The sequence below is a fragment of the Eptesicus fuscus genome, chromosome 11 (genome assembly GCF_027574615.1).
Source record: "Eptesicus fuscus isolate TK198812 chromosome 11, DD_ASM_mEF_20220401, whole genome shotgun sequence".
Classification (NCBI taxonomy): domain Eukaryota; kingdom Metazoa; phylum Chordata; class Mammalia; order Chiroptera; family Vespertilionidae; genus Eptesicus; species Eptesicus fuscus.
Window position 1 is genome coordinate 80,126,842 of NC_072483.1, and position 13,571 is coordinate 80,140,412.

The 13,571-nt window shown below is 35.4% G+C and overlaps 2 protein-coding genes across 10 annotated transcripts in view; one reads left to right on the plus strand and one right to left on the minus strand.

Moving 5' to 3' along the window:
- The window catches only part of METTL21A (methyltransferase 21A, HSPA lysine), a 40,315-nt gene that overhangs the window by 18,142 nt on the left and 8,602 nt on the right, over window positions 1-13,571 (plus strand). Inside the window, exon 4 of one of the 3 annotated variants that reach the window (XM_054723475.1) lies at window positions 4,937-5,003. The exons of the other annotated variants lie outside the window; for them this stretch is intronic. Within the exon in view, the coding sequence (XP_054579450.1) occupies window positions 4,937-4,942 (6 nt within the window). The 3' untranslated portion in view covers window positions 4,943-5,003. Of the gene's footprint in view, window positions 1-4,936; window positions 5,004-13,571 lie in introns of those variants that run through there. 3 annotated transcript variants of the gene reach the window in all.
- Window positions 1-13,571, minus strand: part of CREB1 (cAMP responsive element binding protein 1) — a 58,304-nt gene that overhangs the window by 5,163 nt on the left and 39,570 nt on the right. For 6 of the 7 annotated variants that reach the window (XR_008557528.1, XM_028151148.2, XM_054723469.1 and 3 more), the window contains 3 exons: window positions 11,449-11,591; window positions 7,031-7,213; window positions 5,014-5,164 (listed from right to left, as the gene is read on the minus strand). Coding sequence is in view for 6 of the 7 variants with exons in the window: in XM_028151148.2 (XP_028006949.1) it covers window positions 5,014-5,164; window positions 7,031-7,213; window positions 11,449-11,591 (477 nt within the window). In the remaining variant the exon portion in view is untranslated. Of the gene's footprint in view, window positions 1-338; window positions 415-5,013; window positions 5,165-7,030; window positions 7,214-11,448; window positions 11,592-13,571 lie in introns of all 7 variants that reach the window. The other variant, XM_054723471.1, reaches the window with a different exon arrangement.

Consider the following 13,571-nt stretch of genomic DNA (forward strand, 5'->3'; position numbering starts at 1 on the left):
TAATTTTAATATACCACAGAAATTTGATTCAAAACACCCCAAATGTGAAAACTCCACAACCAAAAGGGCTGAACAATCACTTAAAAATTGGATTTTTAAATGTTTATTAAAATGTTCTGCATCATACGTATAAAACTTGAAATTCTATCAATATCAGTAACTATCAAGTGATTAAGGCAAATTTTAGTGTGAAAAAATCATCCTTTAAATCAGGGGTGGGGAACCTTTTTCTGCCAAAGGCTATTTAGATAATTTTTATAACATCATTTGCAGGCCACACAAAATTATCAACTTAACAATTAGCCTGCTATATTTGGTCAAATAATTAATTAACTCACCCTTAATGCCTTGGCAGGGCCAGACCAAATGATTTCATGGGCCTTATATGGCCCGCAGGCTGGACATTCCCCATCCCTGCTTTGAATAGAAAGATCTCACAAACTCATTATTTCAAGGCATTTTAAAAAATCTAACACAAGTCTCTTCAACAAATGATGTTGAGAAAACACACAAAAGAAGACAGTTGGACCCTTATCTTATACCATATACTAAATTTAAATAAAAATGGATTAAAGACCTAAACACTAAGACCTAAAACTACAAAACGTCTAGAAGAAAACAGTGGAAAAGCTTTAAAACAACTGGGTTAGGCAGTGATTTCTTGGCTATGTCACCAAAAGCACAGGCAACAAAGTAAAAGTAAATATGAAAGCAAATATGAAAATGTGACTACATCAAACTTAAAAACTTCTGCACATCAAAGAACACAATGACAGAGTAAAAGAGCTTCCTATAGAATAGGGGAATATTTGCAAATCATATGGAGTTAATATTCAGAATATACAAAGGACACCTACAACTCAACAACAAAATAACTGGATTAAAAAACGGGCAAAGGATTTGAATAAACATTTATCCAAAGATATACAAATGGCCAACAAGCATATAAAAAAATGCTCAATATCAATCTAATCATTAGAGAAATGTAAATCAAAATTACAATGAGGAATACCCTCACAGCCATTAGGACTACTATAAAACAACAACAACAACAACAAAACAACAAACAAAAGCAAATAACAAGTGTTGATGGGGATGTGAAGAAATTTGAAAACTTGTGCACTGTTGGTAAGAAGGTAAGATAGCGCAGCCAGTATAGAAAACACTATGGCAAATCCTCAAAAAATTAAAAAGAGTATTATCATATGGCTCAGCAATCCCACTTTGGGGAATATATCCAAAAGAATTTAGAGAAGGATACTGAAGAGACATTTGCACACCCATGTTCCTAACAGCATTGTTCACCATAGCCAAGAGCTAGAAGGAAAGCAACCCAAATATTGATTCACAGATGAACACATTTTAAAAATGTGGTGTATATATAAACAATGGAATATTATTCAGCCTTAAAAATGAAGGAAATCCTGTCACACGCTACAACATGGATGTATCCTGAGGACATTATGCTAAGTAAAATAAGCAGTCATAGACAAATACTTTATGACTGCACTTCTATGAAGTATCTAAAGTAGTCAAACTCATAAAAACAGAAAGGAGAATGGTGACTGCCAAGGACTAGAGAAGGAGGGGGAAATAAGGGAAGTTGTTTATGATGAAGTATAAGTTTTGCAAGATGAAACAGTTCTGGAAGTCTGTTGCACAATAATGTGAATATACTTAACACTATTAAGCCTGTATACTTAAAAAATGGCTAAGATGGCAAACTTCATGTTTTCTTACCAAGATTAAAAATAATTTTTAAAAAAAATCTAAGATATTAAAAATAATAAATATTTTTTAGCAAGCTATTAAGTCACTAGTCTGTGAATATGTTATCTGACATGGTAAAGGAGAAGTATGGTTGCAGACAGAATTAAGGTTGTTAATCAGCTGATCTTAAAATAAAATTATCCTGGATTATTATCTGAGTGGGGCCAATGTATCAGAAGGGTCTCTAAAAGTGGCAAAGAGGCAGATGATTCCATGTAATAGAAGAGTAATATGCAAATTGACCATCACTCCAACACAGACGATGGCTTCCCCCATGTGATCAAAGATCCTGCCTCCATGAGGATACAAGATGGCCGCCACAAGATGGCCAGCAGGGGAGAGCAGTTGGGAGGGATCAGGCCTGCAAGGGAGGGCAGTTGGGGGCGATCAAGCCTGCAGGGGAGGGCAGTTAGGGGTGACCAGGCCGGCAGAGGAGGGCAGTTAGGGGTGACCAGGCCGGCAGAGGAGGGAAGTTGGGGGCAACCGGGCCTGCAGGGAAGGGCAGTTGGGGGGGGGGACCCAGGCCTGCAGGGCAGAGCAGTTGTGGGAGGGGAAACAGGCCTGCAGGGGAGGGCAGTTATGGGTGACCAGGCCTGCAGGGGAGGGCAATCAGGCTGTCAGGGGAGCAGTTAGGCATCAATCAGGCTGGCAGGGGAGTGGTTAGGGGGTGATCAGGCTGGCAGACAGAAGCGGTTAGGGGCAATCAGGAAGGCAGGCAGGCAAGCAGTTGGGAGCCAGCAGTCTTGGATTGTGAGAGGGATGTCCCAGATTGGAGAGGGTGCAGGCTGGGCTGAGGGACACCCCTCCCCCCATACATGAATTTTGTGCACCGGGCCTCTAGTATGATTATAAAAGGAAGACATAGCAAGATGCTACACTGATGACTTTGAAGATGGAGAAGGAGCCATGAGCCAAGGAATGTTAGGTAGTCACTAGACGCTGGAAGGGCAAGGAGACACTCTCTCCTGGAATCTCCAAAAAGGAGCAAAGTCCTGTATGCTGGAAAATGAAGTATATATTGTGTTCATAGAATGAAAGCATCAGTATTGTTAAGATGCTCCTCAATTTGACCTATAAACTCAACACAATCCTAATAAAAATCTCAGCAAACTTTCTCATAGACATCAACAAACTGATTCTAAAATTTATATGAAAATGCAAAGGAACCAGAATGGCTAAAACAATTCTATAAAAGAACAAAGTTGGAAGACTCACATTATCCAATTCAAAACTTACTAATAGTAATCCAGACAGCATGATATTGATGAAAGGGGAGACACAGACCAATGAAAAAAAGCTAGATAGTCCAGAAACAGACCCACAAAAATACAGTCAGTTAATTTTCTACAAAAGTGCAATGGCAATAGAGAAAGGACAGTCTTTGTAATAAATAGTGCTAGATAAATGAGTGTCCATATACAGAAAATGAAACTTGACACACCTCACACCTTATACAAAAGTTAACTCAAAAGGGATCATAGGCCTAAATGTAAAACAATTTCACATTTGATATAGAACAATTGGATCTCGTACATTGTTGGTGGGAATGCAAAATGGTACAGCCATTCTGGAAAACAGTTTGGCTGTTTTCTTATAAAGTTAAATATATACTACTATTCCACTCAGCCAGACCACTCCTAGATATGTACTCAAGTGAACTGAAAGTTCATATAAAACCTGTATGTAAGTATTTATAGTAACTTTATTCATAATCCTCCAAAGGTGGAAACAACTAATATGAACTTCAGGGTAAACCACAGTACATATATACAATGAAATATCAGAGATAAAACCAATTATTTATTCATGCAACACTAGTTAATGAAACTTAAATGCATTTTGCTAAATGAAAAAAGCCAGATCCAAAAGGCTACATACTGTATGATTCCATTTATGTTAGATACTGGAATATGCAACCCTGGGTGGGCTGTGGGTTCCTGTTTTATAAGAGAAAACTGAGGTTTAAAAGGTTAATATGTTCTTCTAAAATCACAGTAAAAGGGGTAGATACAGGACTTGAATCCAGATCATTGATGTTCAATCTCTGTGTTTCTTTCGATTTATTCATAGTATTTGAAGATAGTTGGGGTGAACAACAGAGGCATATTTTCACCAATTTATAACTTCTATCTTTATATACCTCATTTTCATTTTATTAATATTAAAATCCTAAGGTAAATATAAGCAAATAAAAATGTTTTTTAATGACAAAATCATTTACAGCTATGAATTTACTTTATGATATGTAGCATTTTTATTGTTGATGACTAATTCTAAGATTTTGTCAATTACAAGGTATTCTTAGACAATCTATTTTCAAAGAATATTTAAGTATTAAAATATTACTATTTTGAGTAAAGGTAATAGTCATTAAGCCATGGATTAGCCACCATATATTTACTGTATTACAAAAAAAATTTAACATTTAATTTTAATAACATACATGAAACTATTGATCTTGAAACATACTGCTCATGAAAAGAAACAAATTTAAAAAAATATATATTTCTAGCCCTAGCCCGTCTGGCTCAGTGAATAGAGCGTTGGCCTGTAAACTGAAAGAAAGGTCCCAGGTTCAATTCTGGTCAAGGGCACATGCCTGGGTTGTGGGCTTGATCCCCAGTGGGGGACTTGCAGGGGCAGCCGATCCATGATTCTCTCTCATCATGGATGTTTCTATCTCCCCTTCTCCCTCCCTTCCTCTCTGAAATCAATAGGAATATATATATATTTTATTGATTTCAGAGAGGAAGGAAAAGGAAGACAGAAACATCCATGATGAGAGAGAATCATTGATCAGTTGCCTTTTGCACACCCCCTGTTGGGGGTCGAGCCATAACCCAAACATGTGCCCTTGACCAGAATTGAACCCGGGACCCTTCAGTCCCCAGGCTGATGCTCTATCCACTGAGCCAAACCATCTAAGGCAAAAACAAACAATTTTTAAATAAACTAGCCAGTTGGTTAAAGCATAATGAATATATAGCAAATTGTGCACTAAACCTTTCATGGGAAATTGCAGGAGAGAAAACTACTTTATGATCAAAGATTAATCCATAATACTGCTAGCCATTTCGTAAGTGCAGTTTATTAAACAAAGAAGTTTTAGCAAGATCCATCAATTCTACCAGAAAAAAATTCAGCACAAATATCTTATTGTCAGCAGATGTAAAAGACACACATCTGGAAGAATGTGAAGACATAGCCGACTTACAACAATCTCAGTAAATACAACATATGTACCTGTTCTTCATTAGACGAACCTCTCTCTTTCGTGCGGCTTCTTCAGCAGGCTGTGTAGGAAGCGCTGGAGAGGAAGCCATAACAACTCCAGGGGCGATGGTGCTAGTGGGTGCTGTGCGAATCTGGTATGTTTGTACATCTCCAGAGGCCGCTGAAAAGAAAACAGGTGAATGTGGTGTAAGACACTGAAGCACTGTGCCCTGGTAAAACTAGGTATGCAATCATCAATCTAAACATACATTTTGGATTAAAAGGGGGGGTGGGGAGGAACAGATGATTCTGACTAAAATGGTGAAAGAATCAGCATTACTGAGAAATAATTACTGAGAAATAATTCCCAACTTAATGTATTTATTAGTATAGACCCTTGGGGGAAAGAGGTCTTAACCTACATCTGCTGGATTTTTAATTTATATTTCATTGGAATGCAGTTCTATTCTGTTAACATGCTTACCAACCTTAAGTCTAAAAGGTAAGCAGGGCACAGCTTGGTTCATCTTCCTAGATATAGTCCTCAATGTCTTCCTTTGATATGGTAAATTCATATTAAAAAATTTCAAGTAGACTCTTGCCACGACATAAAAACGACCATGATTTTTTCATCAAATAGCAAAATAGAAGAAAAAATAAAGCATTATGGTCAACTATTATAAATTTCTAATTGACACAAAACTAAGTATGAAAAAATATACCAAGTGATGACGATTATATCATCTGTAAACATCGCTTAATGTATTAGTTATTCTTCTAACTAAATGATCTATTACTTGTGAAAAGAAATACAATCACTACTGGTCAAACTGCTTGTAAAAACAGCTTAGTAATATGCCCTCCTAAGAATAAGGAACCTAACATTATCTGAGAGAATTTGAAGGTCTTTATAAAATTATCCATATTTGTTAATATCAATTAAAATGTGTAGTTTGAGTGGAAAAGATTTATATACTAAACATGTTACCATCTTCAAACTGACGTTCAGAATTCAAATTCACTGACATCCTGCTTTACAATTTTTGAGTACCTGCATGTAAAGTGAAAAGGTGTTTTACTCCCATTAACAAGCAAAGTATTATCTTCTTCAAATATTATTTTTTAGTAACAGAATATATTCTGTAAATACATTAGGGCCCTTTAAGTAAATTATGACTCTCTCTAGTTGAGGTTTTAGAATTATTCAAAAATTATCTTCCATGATGAGGGGATGGGGCACAACTGTCATTACCTAACAGAGGCAAAACATATTATTAATAAAAACATTTTTAGAAACATGTTTTATTTCCTCAATATGCAAATTTCCAATCTGGTATACATATATTAAAATATTAAAATAGTTTAAAAGAAAAATGATCAACTCTTATCCATAAAGATTCCTGAAACAAATTGGAAGAAAACAAAACAAAATTAAGTTAAACAGAAAAAAGATATTTCTATAATTCATCAAGGATTTAACTACTACTTTTCTACAAAAACCAGCATAGTTACATACCGGTATAAGCTTTTTCAGAAGACAATGCTTTCATTAAAACAAAAAATGATAATCTTAGAAAATGATGATGTAAATTTCTTTTGAATAAAACAGCAGAGAATCAGAAATTTGAATCTCCAATTTCTTATCAGTACAACTCTCTCATTTGACACATGAAAAAAAATGAGCCCAGAGAAGCTGAGTCTTATTCAAGGTCACATAGCAAATCTATGCAGAATCTAAGCTACAATCTAGCTTTCCTAACTCCTGACTTCATTGTCTTTCCATTTAACCTACCCTGTTTCTCCTATCCCCAAATTCTAGAGGTGTTAAAAATAGAAGTTATATTTTTAAAACTGAAAATAGTTGTTTTTATGCCATGACATTTTGGTCTAATTAGAATTATGGAAGAGTTAGTGGAAAATTTATTTATAATGAAGAAAAATTTACATTTCAACAGTGTTTTACAGTATCATACTTACTTTTTCTGAGCTTATAAAATTTCAAGCTTTCAAAGAATGTACCATACCTGTGAAATCTGAATTCACTTACCTTGAACAACAACTTGGTTGCTGGGCACTAAGATCTGCTGTCCATCAGTGGTCTGTGCATACTGTAGAATGGTAGTACCCGGCTGAGTGGCAGCTGCGTTGGTCATGGTTAATGTTTGCAGGCCCTGTACCCCATCGGTACCATTGTTAGCCAGTTGTATTGCTCCTCCCTGGGTAATGGCAACTAAAACCCAATGAATTTTATTGTTACAAGTTTAATTAATACCATATAGGACTTTTACAACACACTAAATTCAAAGTAATTTGTGAGACATAAACTCGGAAAAATTATAACAGCAAATAACACTGGTAAGAAGGATTTGGTACTATGAAGTACCTTTCTGCTCAGGAAACCCACAATCAATTTCTATAATATAAATGCACTCTATGTACCACATTATAATTTATAATAATGTCTGTTAATTTTTTAAAAAGTAGTTAAATGAGAAAATATTAGAATTCCTTTTGAAGTTTTTTGGTTTAGAGGAGGTACCATTTTGTGATCCATACTTCCTTTATTCTAGCACTAACTACCTAATATTCTGTTTAGTATTTGCTATCTCACTAAATTTCTTGAGGATAGGAAATGTGGTTTTTCTTCTCTATTTTCATATTCTTAGTGCAATAATGGGCATGTAGTAGGCACCCAGTAAATGGTTGTCTTAATGCATAATTAATAATGTAGCTCAGTAGTACATTCTATTCTCTAACCTGCTAGCAATGCACAATCATAACAAAAGTCCACTCAGTGAAACAACTGAAATGTCCCATGGAACTTAATTATCAGAGTCTCTCAAGGATTTTAAAATCAGAGCTTAAGATCATCGTCTAGAGAAAAATAACTTGACTGCTATTTCTAAGTTACTTATCCATATTCTCATAAAGGATTTTTAAAAATATTATTTACTAACTAACCACACATCATTCATCTATTACAAAGTAATCAACTTTGGCTCATGCTATTAGATGTTTCACTTTATAAAAACAACTAGAGGCCCAATGCACAAAATTCGTGCAAGGGGGAAGGCCGCCCCCCCCCCAACACCTCCGTGGTGGCCGCCAGCCTCTCTCTCGGCGGCTTCATCCGGTCTAATTAGCATATTATGCTTTTATTATTATAGATGAATTCACCTTTATGGTAGATAAAGTTAACGAAAAGAAATAGATCATTATTTTATTTGGAAAAAACAATCCTTTGGATGCCAGCATTGAGATAGTTGGATTCTTTTCTAGACTCTCTCCCTGTTTGAGTTCAAGTTTTCCAAAGAGACTAAAAATTACATTACATATAAAATTGCGTAACAGATTTTTAACTAAATAAGTCAGTATGTCTGACTTAAGCACGTTACTTTTTGTGTGTTAGAAAGGAATTAACTTGGTATTAACTGTCAGCTAGCTCTAGTAACTAATATCCTGAGTCATCTGAATATGGAAAATTGATTATCCATTGTTCAATCAAGAAATAATAACAGTTAATGGCTTTCATCTGGTTTACAAATGATACCTGTGGAAATTAAGATACTGGCAAATACAGCCCATTCACTTTAGCTAATCCTATAAGTTTTACTTATTTCTGACAATGATAAAAAAAAAGGCATATGTAAGAACTATTCTGAGATTAATATAGCAAGATAACTTGAAAGAATCAGAAGGTTAAGAGAACCAAAACACAATTTTTCATATAGTTTATTAATAAGCAAATTCTATTGTATTTAACACATACAGCTTTCTTGGCTACCTACCAATGAACTCAAGGTGGGAGAAAGAAGTAGGAAACTAGATATCAGGAGATCTGGGGTCTAGTCCAACTTCCATCACTAAACTGTTATTTGAATCTGTTATCTCTTCTGTAAAAATAAAAATATCTGGTTCTAGCCACTAAAGTAAAATTGTTGTAAAAATCAAATGAGATAATGTATATGAAAGTACTCTGAAAACTGAAGTCTGATTCTACCAAACATGGTTTTTCTCAATATTTATCATACAATAATTATTTCTTAATTATTCCAAAAGGATTTCAGATAGCTTTCAATAAAACTAAATTCATTAAAACAAGAAGAAAAAGATAGAAGTCAAGTGACTGATGTGTCTCTAGGTGTATATAATAACCCTACCAGAAAATCTAGATGGAAAGAATGTAATTAAACATAAACTTAGCTGAGATTCTCAGTAGCCAAAATAAAGAGGAAAACAATATGGGTTATAGTTTTATTCAGTGAAACAAAAAATTCAAGTTCAAAATGATAAACACATGTTTTCTAACTAAAAATAGAATCTTTCAAGACTTTATTACCAGAGACAGTGAACCAAGTATGAATTAAATTAGTAACAGAATAAAAACCATAACCAATTTATGGAAGGAACAAAAATTGGTGCAGCCACTGGGAAGGGCAACTGGGAAGGATTCAACAATTCTACTCTTTGGATGCTACTTCACCAAGACATTACAACATATATAAGAATGTTCATGTAGCATTATTTGAAACACTAGAGATGTTCTGTATGTTCATCAGTATGTGTGTGTGGGAGACTGTTTAAATAAATATTCTATTTATACAATAAAACACAATATAGCTGTTAAAGACACAATACACATAACTAGTGTATATAATGTCTATATAAATAATGTAGTTCTCACTTGTATAAAAATACATGATAACAAGTGTCTGTATAAATAGAAGGAAAAAGAATGAAAGAATATATACCAAATTCTTACTAATGGGAAGGGATGAAAAGAATTTTACTTCTTATTAATACTATGAACCTATACCACTTGAATTCTCACAACATGTGTTTGTTTTATAAGTTAAGAAATACAAATAAATGTTGTGTATGTAAGCAGGCATTATATTGGTTCTTAATGACAATCAAGAACATAACGTTAAATCAGTTCCATCAAGGCCATGTGTATACATACACTCAGAATAATAAAGATAATGATGAAGATTTAAAAACCTCAAAGCATTAACCTTTAAAAACTAGTAATCTCAGTTGCTGGAGGAGAGCAGTTTGCCCAATTAAACATAAACATTGACTTTTCTGAACTTTGCTTTCCTATTCGAGATTCTGATATCCCTCTTTCCTAAAGAGCATGCTTCCCAGTTCAAGTCAGACTCGCTTCACTAAGCAAATCACTGTCACTAAGAGGAGCATGCTATCTCCCCCAGGTGTGCTCAAGCAGGAGAAAAATAAAGGTCTGTATCTATGTCTTAGAATACACATCTTAAATAACACAAATTACACGTACATGTACATAGATAGCACCTGTTTATCTCTGCCAACAAAGAACTTAAGGAGGAAAAAGATAACTGAACTCTTATTAAATTTACAGAGTGGACAAGAAACTTAATAAAAAAATGCCTTCCTTCTACTTACTATGAAAAGTTTCAGCTTTGAGAGAGCTAAAAAGTCTGCTACTTGCAAATTTGTTGTTAATCCAGCTGAAATGCAAACCAAGTTTGAGTTATAACTGGAAAACTATTAACTTGGGAGTCAAACTTTTATACATATTCCTGACATAGGCTTCCCCAGGGCATTAGAAAATTAATGCAGGAAAGGAGTTTCAAGGTGTACATTTAATTTATAATTAAGGAAGGGATGGGAGAAAACATAACGGGCAGTACTGAAGTTAATGAACTTATCAAAAGGAAGATATCATCAATATGAGGCACATTGAGGAAAAAAGAACAAAAAGTACCACTCACACAAATGCCTTTGATCAAACAAAAGCAGAACTCAAAAGTACTTTATAACAGATTTAGGTGAAAGATAAGTATTATAATAGAAATGGAAACTTTGAATTTTGCAAAAAAAAAAAAAACCTTTGCTTTTTATAAGCCAAAAAGGATGTAATTCAGCAACCCTTATGCTTTCATTATCATAATTCACTACACTTCCTTTCATATTAAAAGAAATAATAGCCCCACCGCGGTGTCTCAGTGGTCAAGTGCCAACCTATGAACCAGGAGGTCACAATTTGGTTCGATTCCATTCAGGGCACAAGCCTGGGTTGTGGGCTCGATCCCCTGTGGGGGCATGCAGGAGGCAGTTGATCAGTGATTCTCTCTCATCATTGATGTTTCTATCTCTCCCTCTTCCTTCCTCTCTGAAATCAGTAAAAATATATTTTAAAATATTTTAAAAACCTGAAGTAGTGGTTCAAAAAACTTCTAAGACTCTCCATGCATCGGCATAAAACATAGAGCCATCTAAAGGGCTTACATACTTGAGCAATCCAAATTAAAACCCTGAAGAAAAGAAAATACTGCCGTTATAGAACTTTGCATATTGAATAGTAAAGGAAATATAATAATGACAGCGAGACTGAGAAAAGAATTGGCATTTTTATAATTCCTTAAAGGAAAATGCAGACATTAGTTTTTCATCTCACTTTCCGAAACAGAAATATCTATTACTCACTATACTGTCCACTGCTAGTTTGGTAAATCGGCGTTGGCACCGTTACAGTGGTGATGGCGGGTGCTGAAGTCTCCTCTTCAGACTTCTCTTCTTCAATTCTTGGCACTCCTGGTGCATCAGAAGATAAGTCATTCAAAATTTTCCTAGAAAAATAGAGAATTATATTAATTAAAAGTGACATTTACTAGTATTAGCTAAATACAGTAATAGGAAAAGGTCAGAAAACTGGGAAGAGGCGGCTAGTGCAGTGGTTCTCAACCATTCTAATGCCGCAACCCTTTAATACAGTTCCTCATGTTGTGGTGACCCCCAACCATATGTGGGGTCACGGCATTAGAATGGTTGAGAACCACTGTGCTAGTGCATAGGACTAAAGTTTAAAATATAAAAATTTATGAAAGTAAACTAAAGCCCCGGTTTGTCTCAGTGGATAGAGTGTCGGCCTGTGGACTGAAGGGTCCCGGGTTCGATTCTGGTCGGGGGCACATGCTTGGATTGCGGGCTCGATCCCCAATGGGGGGCATGCAGGAGGCAGCTGATCGATGATTCTCATCATTGATGTTTCTGTCCCTCTCTCCCTCTCCCTTCCTCTGTGAAATCAATAAAAATATATTAAAAAAAAAAAAAAGAATAACCTAACAAAGGATCAGGGATCTATATGTCAAAATGAAACCAGACAAGGACCAGATAAACACAGATGAATTTTTCTTTTCCCCCCCAATATATTTTTATTTATTTCAGAGAGAAAGGGAGAGAGAGAGAGATAGAAACATCAACGATGAGAGAGAATCATGATGAGCAAGAATCATGGATTGGCTGCCTCCTGCACGCCCCCTACTGGGGATGGAGCCCGCAACCTGGGCATGTGCCCTTAACTGGAATCGAACCCAGGACCCTTTAGTCCGCAGGTGGACGCTCTATCCACTGAGCCAAACCAGCTAGGGCCAGATGAATTTTTCTTAAACCCGAATGTAAACACTGTGATTCAAAAATCCAGGTATAAGAAGAGACTAATAAAAATAATTAATGAAATTAATTAAAAATCATTTTGTGTGGCAAAGAATATAAAAAATTAAGTCAAGAGATATCATCAATACTAGGAGAAAATGTTTACATATATTACATACAAAAGGGTCAATATCCCTGATATATAAAGAACTCTTAAACATTGATATGTGGGGGGGGAGATCAAAGCTGTGAGAAAACAGACACTCATACACTAATGCTGGGAGTATAAAATCAGAATAACCGTTATGGAAGGAATTTGTTAACATCTAACAAATCTATATGTTTATATAGCAGTCTCCTAGGAATTTACCCTTAAGATATACTTCCAACAGCATGAAAATATGTATGCATAAGGGTATTCATGGTAGTACTGTTTGTAACAGCATATACTGGAAACAATCTATATGTCCACACATAGGAGTATGGTTGAATAATTATGGTTCATCCCAATAATGGATACACATGGTATCTTTAGTATATGAAAGTGAAATAAGAAAATATACACGTATCTCCCTGTCTGTTCGAGAAAGAGAGGGGGGGGGGCGGGGGGGGGGGGAGGACAGAGTTTGATGAAATTAGTATCTACTGGAGATGGTTGGGGAAAAAAGTGTAGAAGAAATGAGTGAGCAGGGGCACTTATGAGTATATGTATATATTTTTGGTACAAAAAACTTTCAGAATCATGCCAATGTTTCACATATTCAAAAGAAATGAAAATAATATCAACAAGGATGGGGGAAATTCTAAAAATGGAATATAAACAAAAACAAATGAATTTTACCATATTTCAAATTAATAACATAATGACAGAAGAGAGAAAAAAACCCTAACCCAAGTAATTTTTGACATCTTAAATTTCTAACGAATCAGTCTGCATTAGTCTCAGATTGGAGAGGGTGCAGGCTGGGCTGAGGGACACCCACCCCCTTCCCGTGCACAAATTTCGTGCACCGGGCCTCTAGTCTAAATAGAAAAAAAAATGGTTTGGTCTATCTTGGAGGCAAGGCATGGACCAGGTAACTTCTCTAACTGAATATTAAAACTACAGTAAGGTGCCCCTAAAATTAGGGGATATCAGCAAAGCATCCCCCTGAAACAACTATTAACTTTTTGCA